The following is a 21,912-nucleotide window of genomic DNA, read 5'->3' on the forward strand; positions in this document are numbered from 1 at the left end:
TGATGACCCGAGGAAGATATCAGATCGATTTTGAAACACATTGCTATCTTTTAATATGTTTGTTATTTTTCTACACCTTCTCATCCTTGTCTTCAGCATGACAGTGCCCACCATAAATCTTCCTAGTCAGGTCACAGTCCAGAGTCAGAATTCCAAGGTCAGCGTGTGTCAAGGCAAAAATGGGTAATACAAATGGGTAGTCAATAGGGAAAGCCAGAGTCCAGCAGCAGAAGATCAGAATGTCTGAATTCAGAGCACAAAGCACAGAGGGAACAGACCACATTGAGCTGAACAGTACAACTGGCAGCTATCTGAGACTGACAGCTCAGCTAAGTAGCAGGTTAATCACTAGGAACAGGGAACACCTGAAGGAAACTCAGCACCTCCCAGTCTCAGATTGGACGGCTGAGCTGTCAATCAAAGTACTGACAGCTCAGCACGTCCCTGCACTAGATTAGATGACTGAGCTGTCAGTCACTGCGTCCAAGACACATTGAGTGGAGGAATCGTGACAGACACAATATCAAATACACTGCAGGACACAACAGTCCCCATGATAAAGGCGGAGGCAGCACAGGTGCAAAATAGATGAAACAACCACTGGCACACCGTCGGTTCATGGAGGGGCGGCTGCGTAGTATAAGTGCAGATGGATAAGGCCGGTATAGGGCGCCAGTCACACAGATAAGTGTGGTACATAGTGTCTGGCCTATAACCTAATAGAGACGCTCACCACACACTAAACACTTGTACACGCTCCATCCTACAGAGTACAGCAGAGTCCTGCATCCACTGAGTCCCCTGATCATGTGACCCCTGACCTCATCACAGGTCCTGTGCGCACAGAACAGCCATATATGTGGTGGCGGCTCTGCAGGTGGAGGTATGTGGAGAGTCCCCATTATTGTCTATATCGCCACCATACTCCGCAGCGCTGTACACACATTACTATCACAGTCCCCATTGGGGCTCACACTCTCTATAGACTTTATTCACACATTGCAATTGCATTAATTAAATTAGATTTCTACATTTGTGTGACCTCCCAACTGTCAGAGAAGATAAAGAGGGATAGATTGTACATCATGACATCTTAGGCCACGTCCATAACCATTCCTCTAACCACACCCATTACCATTTAATTCTACCTTGAAAACATAAAGTAAATTGACAACCCCTTTAAGGCCTCGCTCTCACTTGCAATTAAATTGGTCGAATGCAATCCGATAAAAAATCGGATTGCATTCGGACCAATTTAATCCCATGTTTCTGTGCTCAATTGCGTTTTTTTTTACAGTACCGATCAGATTGCGATCGGGCTGGAAAACAATCGCAGCATGCTGCGATTGCATGCTGGAATCGGATTGCACGCACCCATATAATCTATGGGTGCATGTGAAACATCGCACTGCACTCAGATAACACCCGAGTGCAGTGCGATACCCACCGATGCCAACTGCAGAGGAGATGGAGAAATTGATTTCTCCGTCCCCTCCTCAGTTATGCTGCGATCCTCTCCATGAGAGAGGATCGCAGCATGGAGCACTGACATTCGGCTCCCTCTCGCAGCAGAGCAGGAGCCGAATGTCATTAGCATATCACATCCAATGCTCTCGCAACGGATGCCATACGCTAGTGGGACCCCGGACTAAGGCTGTGTTTACTGCTAAATCCGGCCATTGTTCTGTTACTTTGTAGGAATAGAGCAATGGAAAACAGACTGGAGATGGATTCATCACTAGATGCCCAGGAGCGGAGTCCAACTGTCACCACTGACTATAATGAGCTCCGTCAACTTTCTGTTAAGATTCCCATCATATTTCTCACCTAAGTTGTTCTTGTTCTTATAAATCCACGCTCAGGCCGTCTCCTCGGTGTTCCTCTCTATCCTCAGATCATCTCCTCTGCATTTTCTTGTTGGTCTCCTCAACGCTCCTCTTTACTCTCAGGCCATCTCCTCAGCACTCAGGCCATCTCCTCCATGTTCCTCTCTGCTATCAGGCCATCTCCTTGGGCTCCTCTCTGCTCTCAGGCCATCTTCTCAGCGATCCTCTCTGCTCTCAGGCCATCTAAGCGCTCCTCTCTGCTCTCAGGCCATCTAAGCGCTCCTCTCTGCTCTCAGGCCATCTAAGCGCTCCTCTCTGCTCTCAGGCCATCTAAGCGATCCTCTCAGCTCTCAGGCCATCTCCTCAGCGCTCCTCTCTGCTCTCAGGCCATCTAAGCGCTCCTCTCTGCTCTCAGGCCATCTAAGCGATCCTCTCAGCTCTCAGGCCATCTCCTCAGTGCTCCTGTCTGCTCTCAGGCCATCGCTTCTGTTCTCCTCTCTGCTCTCACTCCATCTCTTCAGCACTGCTCTCAGGCCATCTCCTCAGCGCTCCTGTCTGCTCTCAGGCCAACTCTTAGCGCTCCTGTCTGCTCTCAGGCCATCTTTTCAGCGCTCTTGTTTGCTTTCGGGCCATCTCTTCAGTGATCCTCTCTGCTCTCAGGCCGTCTCCTCAGTGCTTCCCTCTGCTCCCAGGTTGTCTCCTCAGCGTTCCTGTCTGCTCTCAGGTCATCTCGTCATTGCTCCTCTTTGAAACTCCCCGGCGATCCTCTATCCTCAGGCAATCCCCTCAGTGCTTTTCTCTGCTCTCAGGCCATCTCTTCAGTGTTCCCCTCTGCACTAAGTCTGTCCCCTCATCACTTTTCTATGCTCCCAGGTAGTCTCCTCAGCTCTTCTCTCTAAATAAGCTGTCTCCTCAGTGTCCCTCTCTTCTCTCAGGCTGCCTCCTTCGCACTTCTCTCTACGCTCAGGCTGTCTCTTCAGCGCTACTCTCTACACTCATGCTGTCTCCTCAGCTCTATGCTCAGGCTGTCTCCCCAGTGCTCCTTTCTACCCTCAGGTTGTCTCTTCAGTGCACCTCTCTGCTCTCAGGCCATCTCCTCAGCGCTCCTCTCTGTATTTGGGCCATCTCCTTTTTTCTCTGCTCTCTAGCTGCCTCCTTAGTGCTCATATCTAACCTCAGGCCATCCCCTCAACACTCTACTCCAAATTCAGGCTGTCTCCTGAGCGCTCCTCTCTACCCTCAGGCCGTCTCCTCAGCTCTCTTCTGTACCCTCAAGGCATCTCCTCACCGTTCCTCTTTGACGTCAGGCCATCTTATTGGCATTCCTCTCTGCAATCAGGCTGCTTCCTCAGCGTTCCTCTATTCCATCAGACCTTCTCCTCAGCGTTCCTCTCTGCTCTCAGGCCATCTCATCATTATTCCTGTGTCCTCAGGCTAAGGCTTATTACAACTTTGAACATCACAATGTGCCCTGTACCAGCAGAGAGGAGTATCATAGAAGAGGATTCTCCTATCAGTGTTCTGTACACAATCTACGAGCCTGTGTAACAAATACTATAATCAGTATTACTCACCTTCCCCTGCTCCAGCGCCGGCTCTCTGCTGCTGCTCGGGTCTTCTTTATAGGCTGCAGTGGTGATGTCATGTCTTTAGCGTGTGACAACTGCAGCCAGTCACTGAGCTCAACAGTTCATACTGAATAAATTGGCATCAGTTCTGAGATCAGTGGTTGACTGAAGCCGTCTAATGCGCTACAGTTATGATGTCACCAGGGCTGAAAATGTAATCTTAACAATTTTTTTGTGTCGCCATTTTCTGAGACCCGTAACTCTCATCCATCGATGGACCAGTTTCAATAATTATTTCTTGTTTTCTTCGTTTTTTGTTACAATTTTGGAGGAAATATGACATTTTAATAGCTTTTTATTACATTTTAATGTGGAATTGTGGTGATCAAAACCATTATTCCTAGTGTTTTGAATTTATACTATAAGGGAAAAAAATATTTCAAAATTTTATTAATTCAGGCAGTTACATGCATGGCAATACCGAATAATGTTTTCAATGTATTACATTTTGCTATTTACTTGGTGGGGGAGGGGGGGGGGGTGATATAAACTAAATTATTGTTTGTGGTTTTTTATATTTTGTCGTTTTTATATATATATTTTTCATTACTCTCCTTGTCCTGCCCCAATTTTTCTGCACTTCCACATAGTGCTATAACCATCTATAGTGCTCTATAGAGTATTAGCCCCGGCTCTCATCGCCATATACAGTAATGATCCTCATCTTTGTTACCCCCATAGTTTTAGTGCCCCACACCACTAATAGGGTCGCTCTTCTCTTTTGCTGTAATCTACAGGATATGGTTGTAATCATTTATTTCTTGTAACACCAGAACTTAACTCCTGAGCATGCACTGCACCCTGCTAGGTGCCACCATACCAGTGTTTCTTTTTGTATTACCATATAAAACAGTGCACCCCTAATACACACTGAAATAACTGAAAGATTTAAACTTGCTTATAACATATCATAATCACAATGGAGACAAGCTTCAGAATATTACCCAACTATTTTCACTTTTTGGCTTTGTCAGGGGTGAGATGTGGAATCTACGTTCTATGGATTGAGGGGTGATTCCTGAACATTGCACCCATAGCTTATAGCAGGTGAGAATAAAAAATAGTTTTCTTGATCACTTAGAAACATACACTGTGCGCGCAATTATTAGGCAAGTGAATATTTTGACCATAACGTCATTTTTATGCAGATTTTCCAAATGCAAGCTATATAAGCATTTGTTTATTGGATGAAGTAGACCAGGTGTTGTGTAGAATTATTAAGCAGCTTCTTTTCCTCAGGCAAAATGGGCCAAAAAGAGTTTTAACTGATTATAAAATCTCAAAAATGGTTAAGTCTTACAGAGGTATGCAGCACTCCTTAAATTGCTCAGATATTGGGAAGTGACCACACAACCTTCAAAACTCTACAGGGTCACAAAAAAAAAAAAAAAGAATAGCATTAACTGCAAAAAATTTCAGGAGACTCAAACGTGAAGCGACCAGGAAGATATTATCCTCTTGTACTGTCGTATTCCAGAATTGCAGCCTCCCTGGAGGCCTGAAGTACAAGATGTTCAATGCTCAGAGACAAGGCCGAGGCTGAATATCAATCTCCACTGAACAAGACACAAGAAAAAACCTGGCCAAGAAATATCGGAAGACAGATTTTTCAAAGGTTTTATGGACTGATGAGAGTGACTCTTGACAGACCAGATGGATGGGAGCGTGGCTGGATCAGTAATGGGCACAGACCTCGACTTCAACTCAGACATTAGCAAGGTGGAGATGGGCACTGCTATGGGCTGGTATTATTACAGATGAGCTTGTTGGACTTTTTCTTTCCAGAACTTATTGTGGAAATAAATAAACCAGTAACATATTTTATTGGCTGTACAAAGACTGTTGCGTTCTTTATATTATTAAATTACCGTATTTTTTGGACTATAAGACGCACTTTATTTCTCCAAAATTTTGGAGGAAAGTTGGGGGTGCGTCTTATAGTCCGATATACATAAATACTGTGGCTGTGGGTGGTGGGAGATGTGGGGGGAGCGACAGTGACAGAGTAGCAGGGCACAGGAGGCAGAAGCCGCCTGCTGCAGCCTACACTGTGCCCGCTACTAATGATTACCATACATACCAAGAAGAGGGATGAGGGGGACCATACTTATAGGGATGAAGGGTGCCATACATACCAGCAGCCACACTGCAGGCACAGTGTGCCCGCTACTAAAGAAAATGAATATTCACTGCTCCACACGCCCATGGGCATGGGGAGCAGTGAATATTTATTTTCTTTAATAAAACCTAGGTGCGTCTTATGGTCCAGTGCGTCTTATAGTCCGAAAAATACGGTATCTGAATTATTTTATAACTTCCGTAATCCCAACTGATAGCACATAGGTATCTCTATCTGACCTCAACATGTATGAAGAGCTCCACCACATTATTGCTTTATACCAGCATCACAATGCTATTTAATTTTTTTATTACACAAAATTTTATATTTTACACAAACTCATCTTTAATCCACTCAGATTCCCACAATATGAGATACTAACAATTTATCTATATAATTTTCCTAGAGAAGAATGGATAGAGACAGAAAGAAGATGGCGGAGAGGATAATGCATCTCACCATAGAGATCCTCTTCCGGCTTACTGGAGAGGTGAGAGATTCTGATGGCGTCACATTACATCAATCTTATCTATAGGAATAACAGATGAACAGAACTGGAGAGGTGAGGACTCTGGAAATGTCAGGAGTGAGATTTATTAATGTGTCTCTCCATAACCAGGATTACACAGTAGTGAAGAAGACCTCTAGTGAGTGCTGTCAGGACCCTGTGTCTGAGGGATGGGGAAGACCCCTGAGCCCAATCACAAGGCCTCCACCTCACCCCCTGATACATGAGGACATCAATGACCAGAAGATCCTAGAACTCACCTACAAGATGATTGAGCTGCTGACTGGAGAGGTGACATTGCTGGGAATGCTGGGACATTATACAGTAATGCTATGAAGGGAGCGGGGGGGGGGGGGTGACTGTATCATTGTATGTGTCAGGTTCCTATAAGGTGTCAGGATGTCGCCGTCTATTTCTCCATGGAGGAGTGGGAGTATTTAGAAGGACACAAAGATCTGTACAAGGACGTAATGATGGAGGTTCCCCAGCCCCTCACATCACCAGGTAATAGACAGGACTAAATACACACGGCCTATAATTATCTGTATGTAAGGAATGAATTCAGTCCCTGTATGTGTTTCCTCCAGATCTATCCAGTAAGAGGACAACACCAGGCAGATGTCCCCATCCTTTTCTTCCACAGGACTCTAAACAAGAAGATCCCAATGTTCCTCAGGATCATCAGGTAGATGGAGAGAAGGTGTCATGAGATCTCCCCTATGATGTGTAGACGGCTGTGAAGGTCTTGTGTTCAGTCTTGTTTTATCCACCAGTATTATATGTTTTATACTTGTGTAATGAGAATGGTGGAGATGGCAGAATTAGAGCTGATCATAGATGGGACTTCTCCATCTGTCTGTGACTTTTACAATATTTGTTTCAGGGTGAAAATCTGACCCATATTAATAATACAGAGACATATGGATGGGCTGATGAGCGGTGTAAAGAGGAGATTCCTACATATGACTACCCAGGTGAGTAGTAACCACTAAATGTAGATTCTTCTCAATCAGCGACTGTGGCTGCTTTATCGGTGGTGTAGTCTGGCCTTATCACAATCATGTGATCACCATTTACCTCTAAACCACAACATTCTCCTCCATCCAAAAATGTTCACCATACTTTGTGTGATTGTGAAAGACATTTTCTGTAGAACTTACAACCTGGAGAATCCACCTACCCCCTGGGATTAGAAGACGCTGTCCGTTACCTGCCCAGATCTGTAAAATACAAAGCCAAATGACAGCATACGTAGAATGTGCTGACGAGTGAGAAAATCACTTGAAGAAAAATTATGATGGACCTCTTAGAGGAAGCGAAGGGTAATGATGATGTTGGCTTACTAGGTGCCTGATATCTTATTAGATGAATCTACCTTCTGTGCTGCTGAATGTTCTCATATGGTCCCTACAAGACCAGGTCCAGTCTTTCTGACCAAACTTCACTTTTGTGATCGACAACATTAAATGTGCAGTGAGGGCCAAGTGTGAATTTCTGTACAATAACAGCGGAGTTTCCCTTTATCCTGAGTTTTCAAACCTACTAACTTCAAACAGAATTGTGATAAACTATACAGAAAACATTACACCTGTGCCATGATATATCTCTAAGCTGTGTGGGGCTGATGGCTGTAATATACATTTATTCACGCCTGCAGGAGATGTGTTGGCATGGCTCTAGCCATAGTTTCATGGATTCACCCCACGTCATAAATTACATTGTTTTTGATCCCAAGGAATTCAGATTACTGCACAATCTCTCCTGAAATGGGGGCGCTAATACTTTCTCTACTCTTCTGGTCCGGACTCATAGTAGCTCCAATGGTCCACCATAAATGAATGCGTTTAGTGAGTTTAGAGTTGGAGCTCTCCCTTACATATGTTATTGTTGGGGATGTAACATATCTTTTAATCTGTCTTTTTTTACAGGTTCAGTTTGTATGATAGTTTGATTGTGGTGGGATTGGCCGGCCTCACTTATGTGTCTCTGTAACTCCCTGGTAGTCTTTCAAAATAGGTCTCCATTGCCTCTTCCCAATGCCCGAGGTCTAAATTTCAGACACCTCAGCTCTGCACTATTTTAAAAAGTTCTCTTTGAAAGTCTAATATTTCTTCTTGAAACTCATCTGACAGAAAATATTGACCCTTACGATAGTTTAGATTACTAAGAGCCACCGAGCCCCATACTCTAATTACCCCAGAGAGGTTTCACCACTAGTTACTCACTACTTACTGATGAAGACTGTTGAGTTTGATCATTTCAGTAGATGTGTTATTGTCTATAGTCACAGTTTTTGACTTCAGTAGTTAGTGCCCAAAATTCTCTGATTTAACCTCTTCCCGCAGCCAGTTTTGTGTTCCTAATCAGGACCCATTTTTCAAATCTGACGTGTGTCACTTTATGTGGTGATAACTTTGGAATTCTTCATAAAGGATAATAGGAAACAAATGGACCTTACAAATTATTTTCCAACTTCTTTTGAACCCGACAATACCCTATATACGGTTGTACACTACTGTCTGTGTACATAGCACGGATAAGGAGGGAAGGAGCGACATTCAGCTATTGGAATGCAGATCTTGCTGGAATAGTTTGCAGACACAATGTATTGGGGGCGCTGTTCATGGTCACCTGGCAGCTCAAAACATGGCCACCACGAACAGGCTTGGCGATATATACTCCATTTTCCATATCCCAGGGATTGCCTTTCTCATCACCCTTTAACCCCAAGAAGAATAGTCAGGTAGCCGGGTCATAACCAAGAGGGCAGAGAAAATACAAAATAAAAAGACACAAGAGTAGTCAGTAAACGGGCCGAGGTCACAACAGGAAACAAATACACAAGCCGGGAGCTGAGCACAGAGGACTGAACCAGAGGAGGACAAGGCTGTATCTGGCAGCTCCGGCAATATTCTTCAAGCTTTAGTAGGGTGCGGTGCTTTCCAGTTGGATGAAGCAAGGCACAGATTACTGCAGCTGGACAGCACACGCACCCATACTGCCAGACTGGATGGTACTACTGGTCCCAGGCACCCTAATCTTAGTGGCTGGACAGAGCCTGTGCCGCCCAGAGCTTTTGGTTCCTACATCTCCTCCATCATCAACGCCACCAGCAGAATTAATAAGGCGGCTTCTGGTGAGAGAAGGGGACATCGGGGGAGCAGATCCCAGAGGAGATGAGGAGAATCCCTAATATAACAAAATGGCAGAAAACCAGAGCAGTAGAAATCCCCATAAAGTGTCTCCATTTTGGAAATTATAACCCTCAGTGAATTTATTTATAGGCGTAGTGATTATCTTGACTCCACCAGCACTTTCTGGAAATTGGCACGCAATGGATGTTGGAGAGTGAAAATTGCACTTTGGCCATTTTATTACCCAAAACATTGTGCCCATATTGTGCTTCAGGAGACACACACAGTAAATTAAGTGGGTACTTGTCACTATAGTAATGCCAAATACATGGATGCTTGTGACAACACAGCTTTTCTTCTTAATTATGCCAAACATGATTTCTGATTGCCAAGAGCAATATACCTTTTTATTTTTATGTTGACTTTTTTAACCTGTGTTCTTCTTTGGTTGATTAACACAGACTATTGTTTGCATAATACTGAATGTTGACACTTGAGTTGAGATGTACTGCAACTTATTGTCTGCAAATCTTGCAAGATAGGGACATGGAGCAATACTGTTTGATAATATACTAATTTCATATTATACCAGCCCAGCGAATTGTTGATTTGTCGAGCAATGGAGGACAAACTATGCAAGTTGATTAAATGCTCAAACAATGAGTCATGAGCTTCTTCCACCTTCATCCCTAACCCTAACCCTTGACCCGTGAATGATGGTTGCAAAGACAATTGTGATCTATAAAAAGGGGGTCTCTGCCTCTATTCGGTGTCATTCTACAGCATGTCAGCTTAGGGGACTTCGGCCCCAGCTGGAGGAATACAGATCGGCTCCATTGACCATTGCTGAACCCTCAGAGACGTCTTGAAGAATCCAGGTAGGAACAAACAGTTCACCTGGCCGCAGACCTCACTGCTCTTGGCTAGTTTCCTAAGCTTGTCGTTACCTCCTCTCTTTGGGGGCCAGCCAAAAGCGGGGGGCCACTGGTGCAGGTCGTCGGCTCTGGAAGCCCCAAAATCGCAGCTGTTCTATCCCAGGCGTGCCAGTGGAAGGGTGAGGACTCTGTAATTTGCACCATCTTGGGTACTTGCTGGGACTGTTTTACCTGTTCATTGTCCGCTTTGTGGTTCAATAAACTATTACCACACTGTTCTACCCGCACCCTGTGTTGTCTGAGCAGTATTACGTCCACGGAAGACCCGGTGTCTTCATAATGCTAAATATGGTTTGGGCACACTGCAAGGCTCAGAAGCGAAGGGAAGATTTGACTTTGGGAGAGCGAATTTTGCTGGATTGGTTTATGGATGAGTAGAAGTTTTTATTGGTATCATTTTTGCCTACATAATAATTTTGAATGGCTTCTTATTCCATATTTTGGAGGCAGAATGAAAAAACAGTTGGAACACCACGTTATACGGGTTCATCCTATGAGGTTTTCTATTATACTGTGACTGTCATTCTATCAATAACTTGCCATTTCTACAGACACTTTAAGTAGAAATGTTCAAAAATTAAATTTCAAGGATATTTTATTCAAAAATAATTTTTTTTTATTCTTAACGAACAAAGTAGCACTCTGTAATGCTAAGTATGTAAATATGAAGTATGAAATATGAATAGCATTACTGCTGTAGAAAATAGAAATAAATTAGAAATTTTAGCGCATAAATTGGCCAATTCATGTGTACCTGACAGCTGCGGTAAGGCGTTTCTTGATGTCAGGACCCTACCAATGTGAATACCTCTCTAAGGGACATCCGTCTGCTTATGTGTGGGAAAGTAAGATTTTCTACAGCAGTAATGCTATTCATATTTCATACTTCATATTTACATACTTAGCGTTACAGAGTGCTACTTTGTTTGTTAATTGTATATGGAGGTAGCTTCTCCTAGTAAGCACCTGTTCACACCTATTTCTTGTATTGGAATTGCCGTCAGTTTTTTCTGTTTCTATGTTTAAGCTTTGACTGAGCACTCCTCCTCTATGCCGCAGGTGGTTTTAATTGCAGTAGGATCTTGCTTTCCCACACATAAGCAGACGGATGTCCCTTAGAGAGGTATTCACATTGGTAGGGTCCTGACATCGAGAAACACCTTACCGCGCCTGTCAGATACACATGAATTGGCCAATTTATGCGCTAAGATTTCTCATTTATTTTTATTTTCTACAGCAGTAATGCTATTCATATTTCATACTTCATATTTACATACTTAGCGTTATAAAGTTCTACTTTGTTTGTTAATTGTATATGGAGGTATCTTCTAGTAAGCAACTGTTCACACTTATTTCTTGTATTGGAAGTGCCGTCAGTTTTTTCTGTTTCTATGTTTTTTATTCTTAGCAGATGACTGTACCAGGAGATCAGAGGAACAGCTGACATCTTCAATTTTTAAATCAGATGATCTTCAGATTCCACGGGATACAATTGAAGTGAATGCCATTACTCCAGATATACCATCATCCCTTCACAGCAAAGATCTATCATCTAATCCTATGAAACAGATCCTGTCTTCTGATTCATTACCGACTACTAAGGAAAATCAAAATAAAAAAATAAGCATTACAAAACGTACTGCTCCTAACGCAAAGAAGTCATTTTCACGTTCAGAAAATGGAAATAGTTTTATCCTTGAAAAGTCTATTCTTAAACATCAAAAATTACACACAGCGGACAACAGATTTTTTTGTTCCAAATGTGGGAGATGTTTTAACCAGAAATCAGACTTTGTTAAGCACCAGAGAATTCACACAGGGGAGAAGCCTATTTCATGTTCAGAATGTGGGAAATGTTTTAACCAGAAAGTGCATCTTGATTTCCACCAGAGAACCCACACAGGGAAGAAGCCTTTTTCATGTTCAGAATGTGGGAAATGTTTTAACCAGAAATCAGACTTTGTCAGGCACCAGAGAATTCACACAGGGGAGAAGCCTTTTTCATGTTCAGAATGTGGGAAATGTTTTAACCAGAAATCAGATTTGATTAGGCACCAGAGAACCCACACAGGGAAGAAGCCTTTTTCCTGTTCAGAATGTGAAAAATGTTTTAGTTGGAAAGCACATCTTCATAACCACCAGAGAACTGACACAGGGGAGAAGCCTTTTTCATGTTCAGAATGTGGGAAATGTTTTACCCAGAAAGCACATCTTGATAACCACCAGAGAACCCACACAGGGGAGAAGCCTTTTTCATGTTCAGAATGTGGGAAATGTTTTAACCAGAAATCAGATTTTGTCAAGCACCAGAGAATTCACACAGGGGAGAAGCCTTTTTCATGTTCAGAATGCGGGAAATGTTTTAACCGGAAAGACTATCTTGATGGCCACCAGAGAATCCACACAGGGGAGAAGCCTTTTTCCTGCTCAGAATGTGGGAAATATTTTAACCATAAATCAGATTTGATTAGGCACCAGAGAACCCACACAGGGAAGAAGCCTTTTTCCTGTTCAGAATGTGAAAAATGTTTTAGTTGGAAAGCACATCTTCATAACCACCAGAGAACTCACACAGGGGAGAAGCCTTTTTCATGTTCAGAATGTGGGAAATGTTTTACCCAGAAATCAGTTCTTGTTAGACACCAGAGAATTCACACAGGGGAGAAGCCATTTTCATGTTCAGAATGTGGGAAATGTTTTAACCAGAAATCAGATTTGATTAAGCACCAGGGAACCCACACAGGGGAGAAGCCTTTTTCCTGTTCTTTATATTTTTAATCCAAAAAATTTTCATTGAGATTTTTTTCAACAACTTCCTAGAGCTGTGATCTACAGGAAAATGGCCGCCGGAGCTACCGGTCCGCGCATGCGCCGGCTCGGGCGGCCATTTTCCTGTAGATCACAGCTCTAGGAAGTTGGCCGCGGACACCGGAAACCTGCTCAGGCTGCACGCCGCTCACAGCCCGACACCGGCGCCAGCCAGGCACAGTTGCTGGCCCCAGCCGCTCACCTCTGCTGCCGCTGACGACGACGCCACCGCCGCTACTTCCACCGCGTTCCTGGAGGGCCCTGCGATCCCACTTTACTACCACCGCAGGTAACGTTCGGACCATAAGACGCACCCCCCATTTTCCTCCCAAATATTGGGGAAAAAAAGTGCATCTTATGGTCCGAAAAATACGGTAATCAGCCACGAATTGTGCAAGTTCTCCCACTTAAAAAGATGAGAGAGGCCTGTAATGGACATCATAGGTAGACCTCAAATATGAGAGACAAAATGAGGGAACAAATCTTGAAAATCACATTTGTTTGATTTGGAAAGAAATTTTTTCCAAATTTGGGTGGAAAATAAGTATTTGGTCAATTACAAAAATTCATCTCCATACTTTGTTATATATCCTTTGTTGGCAATGCCAGATGTCAAACGTTTTCTGTAAGTCTTCACAAGGTTTGCACACACTGTTGATGGTATGTTGGCCCATTCCTCCATGCAGATCTTCTCTAGAGCAGTGATGTTTTGAGACTGTCGCTGGGCAACACGGACTTTCAGCTCCCTCCAAAGCTTTTTATAAGGTTTAGATCTGGAGACTGGCTAAGCCACTCCAGGACCTTAAAATGCTTCTTACGAAGCCACTCCTTCGTTGCCCTGGCGGTGTGCTTGGGATTATTGTCATGCTGAAAGACCCAGCCACGTTTCATCTTCAATGCCCTTGCTAATGGAAGGATGTGTGGACTCAAAATCACACGATACATGGCCCCATTCATTCTTTCATGTACACGGCCCCAAAGCATGATGTTGCCACCCCCGTGCTCACAATAGGTATGGTGTTCTTTGGATGCAACTCAGCATTCTTTCTCCTCCAAATACGACAAGTTGTGTTTCTACCAAACAGTTCTACTTTGGTTTCATCTGACCATATGACTTTCTCCCAATACTCTTCTGAATCATCCAAATGTTCTCTAGCAAAGTTCAAATGGGCCCAGACATGTAATGGCTTAAGCAGGGGGACACGTCTGGCACTGCAGGATCTGAGTCCCAGGCAGCGTAGTGTGTTACTTATGGTAGCCTGTGTAACGTTGGTCCCAGCTCTCTGCAGGTCATTCACTAGGTCCCCCCGTGTGGTTCTGGGATTTTTGCTCACCATTCTTGAGATCATTTTGATCCCACGGGGTGAGATCTTGTGTGGAGCCCCCGATCGAGGGAGATTATCAGTGGTCTTGTATGTCTTCCATTTTCTAATTATCGCTACCACAGTTGATTACTTCACACCAAGCTTCTTGCCTATTGCAGATTCAGTCTTCCCAGCCTGGTGCAGGGCTACAATTTTGTTTCTGGTGTCCTTCAACAGTTCTTTGGTCTTCACCATAGTGGAGTTTGGAGTGTGACTGTGGACAGGTGTCTTTTAAACTGATAACAGGTTAAAATAGGTGCCAGTACAACAGGTAATGAGTGGAGGACAGAGGAGTCTCTTAAAGAAGAAGTTACAGGTCTGTGAGCCAGAAATCTTGCTTGTTTGTAATTGACCAAATACTTATTTTCCACCAAAATTTGAAAAAAAATTCTTTCCAAATCAGACAATATAATTTTCAAGATTTGTTTTCTCATTTTGTCTCTCATAGTTGAGGTCTACCGATGATGTAAATTACAGGCCTCTCTCATCTTTTTATGTGGGAGACCTTGCACAATTGATGGCTGTCTAAATACTTTTTTTCCCCACTGTATATTAGTGCATTAGGAATCGCCAAAACACCAGATTCCTTGTGTCACTTTATAGTTATTCAAATTTTATCCTAGCCGATTTCTTTTTCCATATAAGAGAACGAAACTTGCTATGAATTTTCTGAAAATGGGAATTATGGATCCAAATAGGGGCATTATGCAGAATGTATGAGAGTTGGGGCATCAATATAATTTTTAATAAGTTCCCTCTTCCTACAGCTGATAATGGTAATCTCCATCACACATCTGTTTTCTTTATACTTTTCCAGAAGAAAATATAGAATCAGTACAATGTAATCCGGAGTTCTTTTTGTTGCACTTATACCCGGTATTAGAATTTCTCAACCGTTTGTATTCGTGTATTTTCTATTATGCTCGAATTAGGGATATCATCAAATGGTAGAATAACCGACTTATCCCAATTAATGGACAGTCCTGACCATTCACCAAACTCTCCAATAATGTTCAGAATAGGATCAATAGACTTCTGAATATCACCTACTGTACATATATGACTGTTGTGTATTATACAATCACTGTATTTTATGTAGTGTGGGCACCCGCTTCTGCAGTGCCACCATGTAACCAATTGTTTGTGAAATAAAGGTTTTTGACCAAACTCATGTTTGGTGTTTCTGATTATTCCCAAATGGTCTGCCATTCATATCCTAGCATAGATATGTCACCATCTTATTGATACTAGACAATTGTTTGATACGTAGATTCTTTCCTTTGGTTTGATATATATTATTTGCTTCGTTCAATTTTTGTTTTTGTTGTGTTAACCCCTTTACCCCCGAACGTGGTTTGCACGTTAATGACCAGGCCAATTTTTACAATTCTGACCACTGTCACTTTATGATGTAATAACTCTGGAACGCTTCAACGGATCTCACTGATTCTGAGATTATTTTTTGTGACATATTGCACTTCATGATAGTGTTAAAATTTCTTCGATGAGACTTGCGTTACTTTGTGAAAAAATGAGAAATTTGGCCAAATTTGAATTTTCATGCCCTTAAATCAGAGAGAGATGTCACACGAAATAGTTAATATATAACATTTCCCACATGTCTACTTTACATCAGCACAATTTTTGAACCAAAATTTTTTTTTGTTAAGTTATAAGGGTTAAAAGTTGACCAGCGATTTCTCATTTTTCCAACATAATTTATAAAACCCTTTTTTTAGAGACCACATCACATTTGAAGTGACTTTGAGGAGCCTTTATGACAGAAAACACCCAGAAGTGACACCTTTCAGGTGCTTCACAGGAAGTTTTGGAATGTGGAAGAAAACAATGAACATTTAACTTTTTTCACAAAAATGTTACTTTAGAAAAAACATTTTTTTATTTTTGCACTAAGTTTCGTGGGTGCTCGAGTCCCTGCCCCGCATGTTTCACGGTTGTTAAACACCCAAAAAAAACATGCGGGGATCGCTCGTGTATGGCAGGCAATCCCCACGTGTTTGTTTTTTTTTTGCTGTATAACAGCCGCGAAACATGCGGGGTGGAGACTTGAGTATGTCACCCGAGCACCCACGATACTCGGAGCAAACCCAAGCACCCGATACAAACTCAAGTAGCGAACACTTGCACTCAACACTAGTCGCCATATCCTCATCATTTTTTTTCTTTACTTTTGAAAAAATACCAACCCTAACACAACCCTAACCTTAACACAACCCTAATCCTAACCGTAACCCTAATCCTAACCCCAATCCTAACCCCAACCCTAACCCTACCCCAAGGGATCCATTCACTATAAAGAGGCAGCAGAGTTACTCTGAACTGTATCTGGTCTCTGTTTAGCGGTGTCCTTTTTTTCAGAGGTTCAGAAAACTGAGACTAATGGCACTTTTATGCACATCTAATTAAAAGACAGACACCGTGTGATCACAGGCCAGACTGCATCCACGGTGCCTCCATCTGACTCATTACAGGGAGTCTTCCGCCGGGGGTTCCATCTGAATCACGTATTTCAGAGATTTACAAAGAAATCCCGGTGTAAGCCCTCAGTGCAGAACGCAGGATAAATGTGAGCCAAGCCTTACTTTGATCTTTGGGAGGCAGAATGAACAAATCAGCAGCAGGTGAAGAATTAATTTTATTCATTTTTTTATGCAGTTCCTCGTGTGGTATAAGTGATTAGACTACTTTATTCTTTGGGTTGGTGCGATTACAGTGATACCAGATTTATATCGGGTTTTTATGTTTGGCTGCTGTCACACGCTAAAATACACTTATTTTTGCAAAGACTAGTCTTTGCATCGCCATATTTTGATAGCTATAATTTTTCCATATTTCGACCGACAAAGTCATGTAAAGGTTTGTTTTTTGCAGGACAACTTGACGTTTTTATTGGTGCTATTTTCGGGCACGTGACATTGTTTGAACACTTTCTGTTGCAATTTTTGGGAGGCAGAATAAACAAAAACCAACAGTTCAGGAATAGTTTTTTATGCTGTTCCACATGTAGGGTGACACCACTGAATTTAAATTCTTGGTAATATTGGACATTTTTTGATATATGAATTATTTCTGTCTTTACAGAGTGTCCAAGTAAAAAATGTTTGATGAAATTCAAATGGATCTTAAAGCCAGAGAACTGGTCTGGCAATCTAAGGCTATAGAAATTTTTAAAAAAGGTAGTAAATGTGGTTTTAGTGACACATCCACCTCAAATAAAGAAACCATACGTCAATACAAAAATCTATTATTGAAGAAAACCAAACTTTGGTGGACCAAAACTTCACTTGAGAATTATCTAGATCAAAAAATAATTCCTAGGAGTCTGAGAATCCAGCTTTTTCCCACTTTTGAACTTGAAGATGAAACCCTTGTTAGTAAATGGATCACAGTAGCAACTACAAGTTCCATGTTGTTCATTAAGGTCATAGTGGACAAAAATACCTCCCTATTGGCGGAAATAGATAATGAGATTGAAAAAATAGAAAAAGTCATGCATAAAGATATGTCAACTTAGAATCTTGAAAAATGCCATAAAGATATTGAGAAGGACTTGGAAAAATGGGAGCATAATATAAGTCAAGGCAAATAGAAAAAAATTTGCCAGAGATCAGGCGGATTATGAATCCAATAAAGTATACAGATGCAATTCAAGAAATTGAATAGAAAAACATCCTTGATGCAAAGTATATCCTCAAATTTGCATCAGCAGCAGAAAGCACATCATCCAATAGGGACCAGGATGGACCGGATGGTGCCAGTTATTGTGGTCACAAAACGAGATATTTTGATAAGAAAAATAAATTTGGAGCACCTACTCATGGAGGAGGTAGAAACCAAAGGAATGATAAACTTAAGGTGATTACTCTCTTGACCTATATTCTCACTGAGGCACAAATAAATGTGTTAGAAAAATGATTAACAATTTCTCCGTCTCAACCCTTAGACCCATTTCTAGCAATCAAAGATGTTCATTTCTTCGCCAGAAAACTTATATTGAAAAAACTTCATCATAAAACCAACAATGAAGACATTCTTACCACTAAAGAAGAAATTGAGGCTTTATGTATCTTGGAATCGCTAGCAGAAGAAAACACGACTATTGCAGCAGAGGTAAGTACTTTCCCCATACAACTTTTCAATAAATCCGAAACATTTTCGGCTGTAAATTTATGTCCAGCAGTAGACATTTTCACCAAACTTGTATCAACAGAAATTGAGCAACTTAACACTAAAAAAACGTACTCAAATTTGAGCAATGCAGACGGAACAGCATTAAAAGAAATGCAAGATTGGAAAGATGTTGTATTTAAGGGGACAGATAAAGGTGGTAACTTAGTTATCTGGCCTAATACTGTGCATGAAGAACAGGCATATAAATTGTTGAATGATACCAACTGTTACAGGAAATTACCAGCTAAACCTATGTCGGCCTTTCAGATGGAATTGATCAACATTCTAGAGAGAGCTCACCAAGAAGGAATGATCCCTAAAAAAATGGTCGATGTGATCAAAGAACTAAATCCCAGATTGCCAACTCTATATCTAATTCCGAAAATTCATAAGGATCCAATGGATCCCCCCTGGAAGACCCATTGTAGTGGGCATTGGAGGCCTTTGTGAGGTAATTGGGCAAACCATTGATTATTTTTTAAAACCTCTGGTAACCACTTTACCGTCTTATATTAAAGACACCACAGTGGCTTTACGGAGAATAGACAACATGCATCTGACTGAGAACATGATTATGGTAACAGCAGATATTGAATCTCTGTATACCTCCATTAGGTATACCGACGGGCTAACTGCAGTTACTTGGTTTCTGAGAGGGAGTAACATTGAATCATTGAATCTAACATGGTGGAACTAATTTTTATTCTCCTTGATTTCGTTTTAACCCATAAATGTTTCATTTTTAATAATAAAGTGCATTTAAAACTGCAAGGAACAGCTACAGGGGCCACATGTGCCCCTTCATACGTGAACTTATTTTTAGGGGCATGGGAGTGAGAGATTTTTTTGGATGACTTGATACCGGGCATAGAAAATATACATCACTTGATGCGTTTTATTGACGATGTGTGGTTTATTTGGGAAGGGTCATTGTCCTCCCTGATTGAAGTAATGTCCAGACTCAACAAAAACAAATTAAAATTTAAAACTTTACTTTTAAAACAGGTCGAGATGTGGAGTTTCGGGACATCAAAATCCACACTGAATCAGATGTAAATTTGTCAACTGATGATTACAGAAAGAGTACTGCTACAAATTCATTACTTCATGCCAGTTCATCTCATCCTAGTTCTACCATTAGGGGAATCCCAGTAGGCCAGTTTTTACGGTTGAAAAGAATTTGTTCTGAAGAGAAAGCCTTTGAGGAAAAATCAAGAGATTTACGATGTAGATTCCAGGCGAGAGGTTAAAGTCAGAGAAAAATTAACCAAGGCTATTTAAGAGCTAAGAAAATTTCTAGAAACTAACTATTGTACCAAAATCAGAAAGTTAAGGATAGTGACATGGACAAAAACCAGGTACAATTGATTGCTAACTATAGTAACCAATGGTTTGAATTTGTAGGAATTATTAAAAAACATTGGCGAGTACTACAAGTTGATCCCGTTCTGAAGAATTACTTACCTGCAAACCCTGTAATAACACCCCGACATTCCAAGAACTTGAGAGACCTACTAGTACACGGCCATTATGAGGGGGATCAGAGGAAAAAGAGTGAGACGTGGTTGGCAACCAAAGGCTTTTTTCCTTGTGGCAGATGCAAAGCCTGTCCAAATATGGTTAAAACTTAACAATTCCAAAATGCAGATTGCACTAGGGTATATGATATTCGGCACCATCTCACATGTACTGTAGTTCTAAAGGGGTAATCTACCATGCTCTCTGTCCCTGTGGAAATTTTTTTATAGGCCTCACTACGAGAGAACTTCGAGAGCATATAAGAGATATAGAAAAATGAAATATGGAAGAAGACATTGAGAATTTAAAGACATTGCCCAAACACTTCTGCATGTGTCATAACGGGGATGCCAGTTTACTAAAAGTTAAAGGCATTGATCAGGTACATCTTGGTTCGAGAGGGGGCAATATTAAGAGGATACCGGCCAAGTAGAAAGTAAGTGTATTTTTCGACTAGGGACCTTGGCACCATCTGGGTTAAACAAAAGTTTTGGTTTTGGTTCATTTTTGTAAGGGTGGAGGCACTGTAACTTAATTTGTTTTTAAGGTTTTTAATAATGATTTCAATTACATCTTTTTTCTATACTACAATAGGATAATAATAATAATTCTTACCTGTCTCCCTGTGCCTCCTGCCTTCTATTCACACCTGGTTTCTTTCATGTGTAATTAGCTAAGAGGTATAAATTTAGAGGGCATTGTCTCTCACCATGCATGGTCTCTGAGCAGTTATCCTAAGTAGCATTTTCCAAAGTAGCTGACGGAAATGTGCCGGAAATGGGGCCAGAAGTGACCAGAAGGTACGAGTAACTATTTATTAAATGTGCTTAGTTTCTCCTTCTCATTCACACTTAAACCTTCATTATGCTTACATATGCCCTTACTGTCTTTGCACCACTAATCCTTACTCTCCTTTGCTATCCCTAAACCCCAGCACCCTCTAACCAAATAATCATCTCTCCTTCCCTCTTACCTCCCCACATGACCTCATCTGCAGACCTACTCCTCAATCTCAGATCTATCCTACCAAAACACAAAACAAGCCGGACACTCTCCTTCTCTCTCCTGCTCTCCCTCTCTTTGCTTCTCCTCACTGCTGGTGACATATCTCCCAATCCTAGACCCCCACAACTTACACCTCCCATCAATTCCCCCTCGTATTGCTTCCAACCAGCTGCAAACTACCGCAACCTCTCCTACGTAAAACCCGTGCCTCTGACGCCCACCCCCATGCTCCCTCTCTCTGGAGCACTCTGAAACGCCCACTCTGTCTGCAACAAGCTCTATTTTGTCCACAACCTCTTTACCTCTCGTCATCTCTCCTTCCTGGGCATCACAGAGACATGGTTGACACCCTCTCACACTGCCTTCCCTGCTGCGCTGTGTAATGGTGGCTTCCATTTCACCCACACTCCTTGTCCTGGTAAAAGACATGGTGGAGGAGTGGGTCTTCCCCTTTCTACCAACTGCACCTTTAAAACCCATCCCACCACTACCCTCCCTTATTCTCTCTTCTTTTGAAGTCCACTCTGTCCGCATCTATTCTCCCTCCAACCTCCAAGTGGCTGTCATATACCGACCTCCGGGCCCGGTCACTGCCTTTATTAACCAATTCTCCATCTGGCTTCTTTACTTTCTCTCTGCTCACATTCCCACAATCATCATGGGCGATTTCAACATCCCCACTGACACTCGCCAGTCAACAGCATCCAAACTCCTGTCGCTTACTTCATCCTTTGGACTTATTCAGTGGTCCTCCTCAGCCACCCACACAGACGGACACACACTAGACCTCATCTTCACCTGACTCTGCTCCCTATCTAACCTCACCCTACCCGTATCTGACCACCATCTACTCACTTTCTCATCCCTGTCCTCCTC

At 42.1% G+C, this 21,912-nt stretch overlaps 1 protein-coding gene across 5 annotated transcripts in view; it reads left to right on the plus strand.

The window, feature by feature from the left end:
* Window positions 1–13,388, plus strand: part of LOC141271751 (uncharacterized) — a 32,497-nt gene extending 19,109 nt beyond the window's left edge. Inside the window, exons 1-9 of one of the 5 annotated variants that reach the window (XM_073681851.1) lie at window positions 834–883; window positions 4,429–4,501; window positions 4,932–5,173; window positions 5,980–6,063; window positions 6,193–6,372; window positions 6,507–6,585; window positions 6,669–6,766; window positions 6,965–7,055; window positions 11,559–13,388. In XM_073681851.1, coding sequence (XP_073537952.1) covers window positions 5,108–5,173; window positions 5,980–6,063; window positions 6,193–6,372; window positions 6,507–6,585; window positions 6,669–6,766; window positions 6,965–7,055; window positions 11,559–12,928 — 1,968 coding nt within the window. In that variant the 5' untranslated portion in view covers window positions 834–883; window positions 4,429–4,501; window positions 4,932–5,107 and the 3' untranslated portion in view covers window positions 12,929–13,388. Of the gene's footprint in view, window positions 1–817; window positions 884–4,428; window positions 4,502–4,931; window positions 5,174–5,979; window positions 6,064–6,192; window positions 6,373–6,506; window positions 6,586–6,668; window positions 6,767–6,964; window positions 7,056–11,558 lie in introns of those variants that run through there. The other 4 variants (XM_073681853.1, XM_073681852.1, XM_073681854.1 and 1 more) reach the window with 4 other exon arrangements.
* Window positions 13,389–21,912: the final 8,524 nt, after the last annotated feature.

Source organism: Phyllobates terribilis, unplaced genomic scaffold (genome assembly GCF_046119375.1).
Source record: "Phyllobates terribilis strain yellow unplaced genomic scaffold, ASM4611937v1 Scaffold_5__5_contigs__length_657084704, whole genome shotgun sequence".
In the NCBI taxonomy this organism is placed as follows: Eukaryota; Metazoa; Chordata; class Amphibia; order Anura; family Dendrobatidae; genus Phyllobates; species Phyllobates terribilis.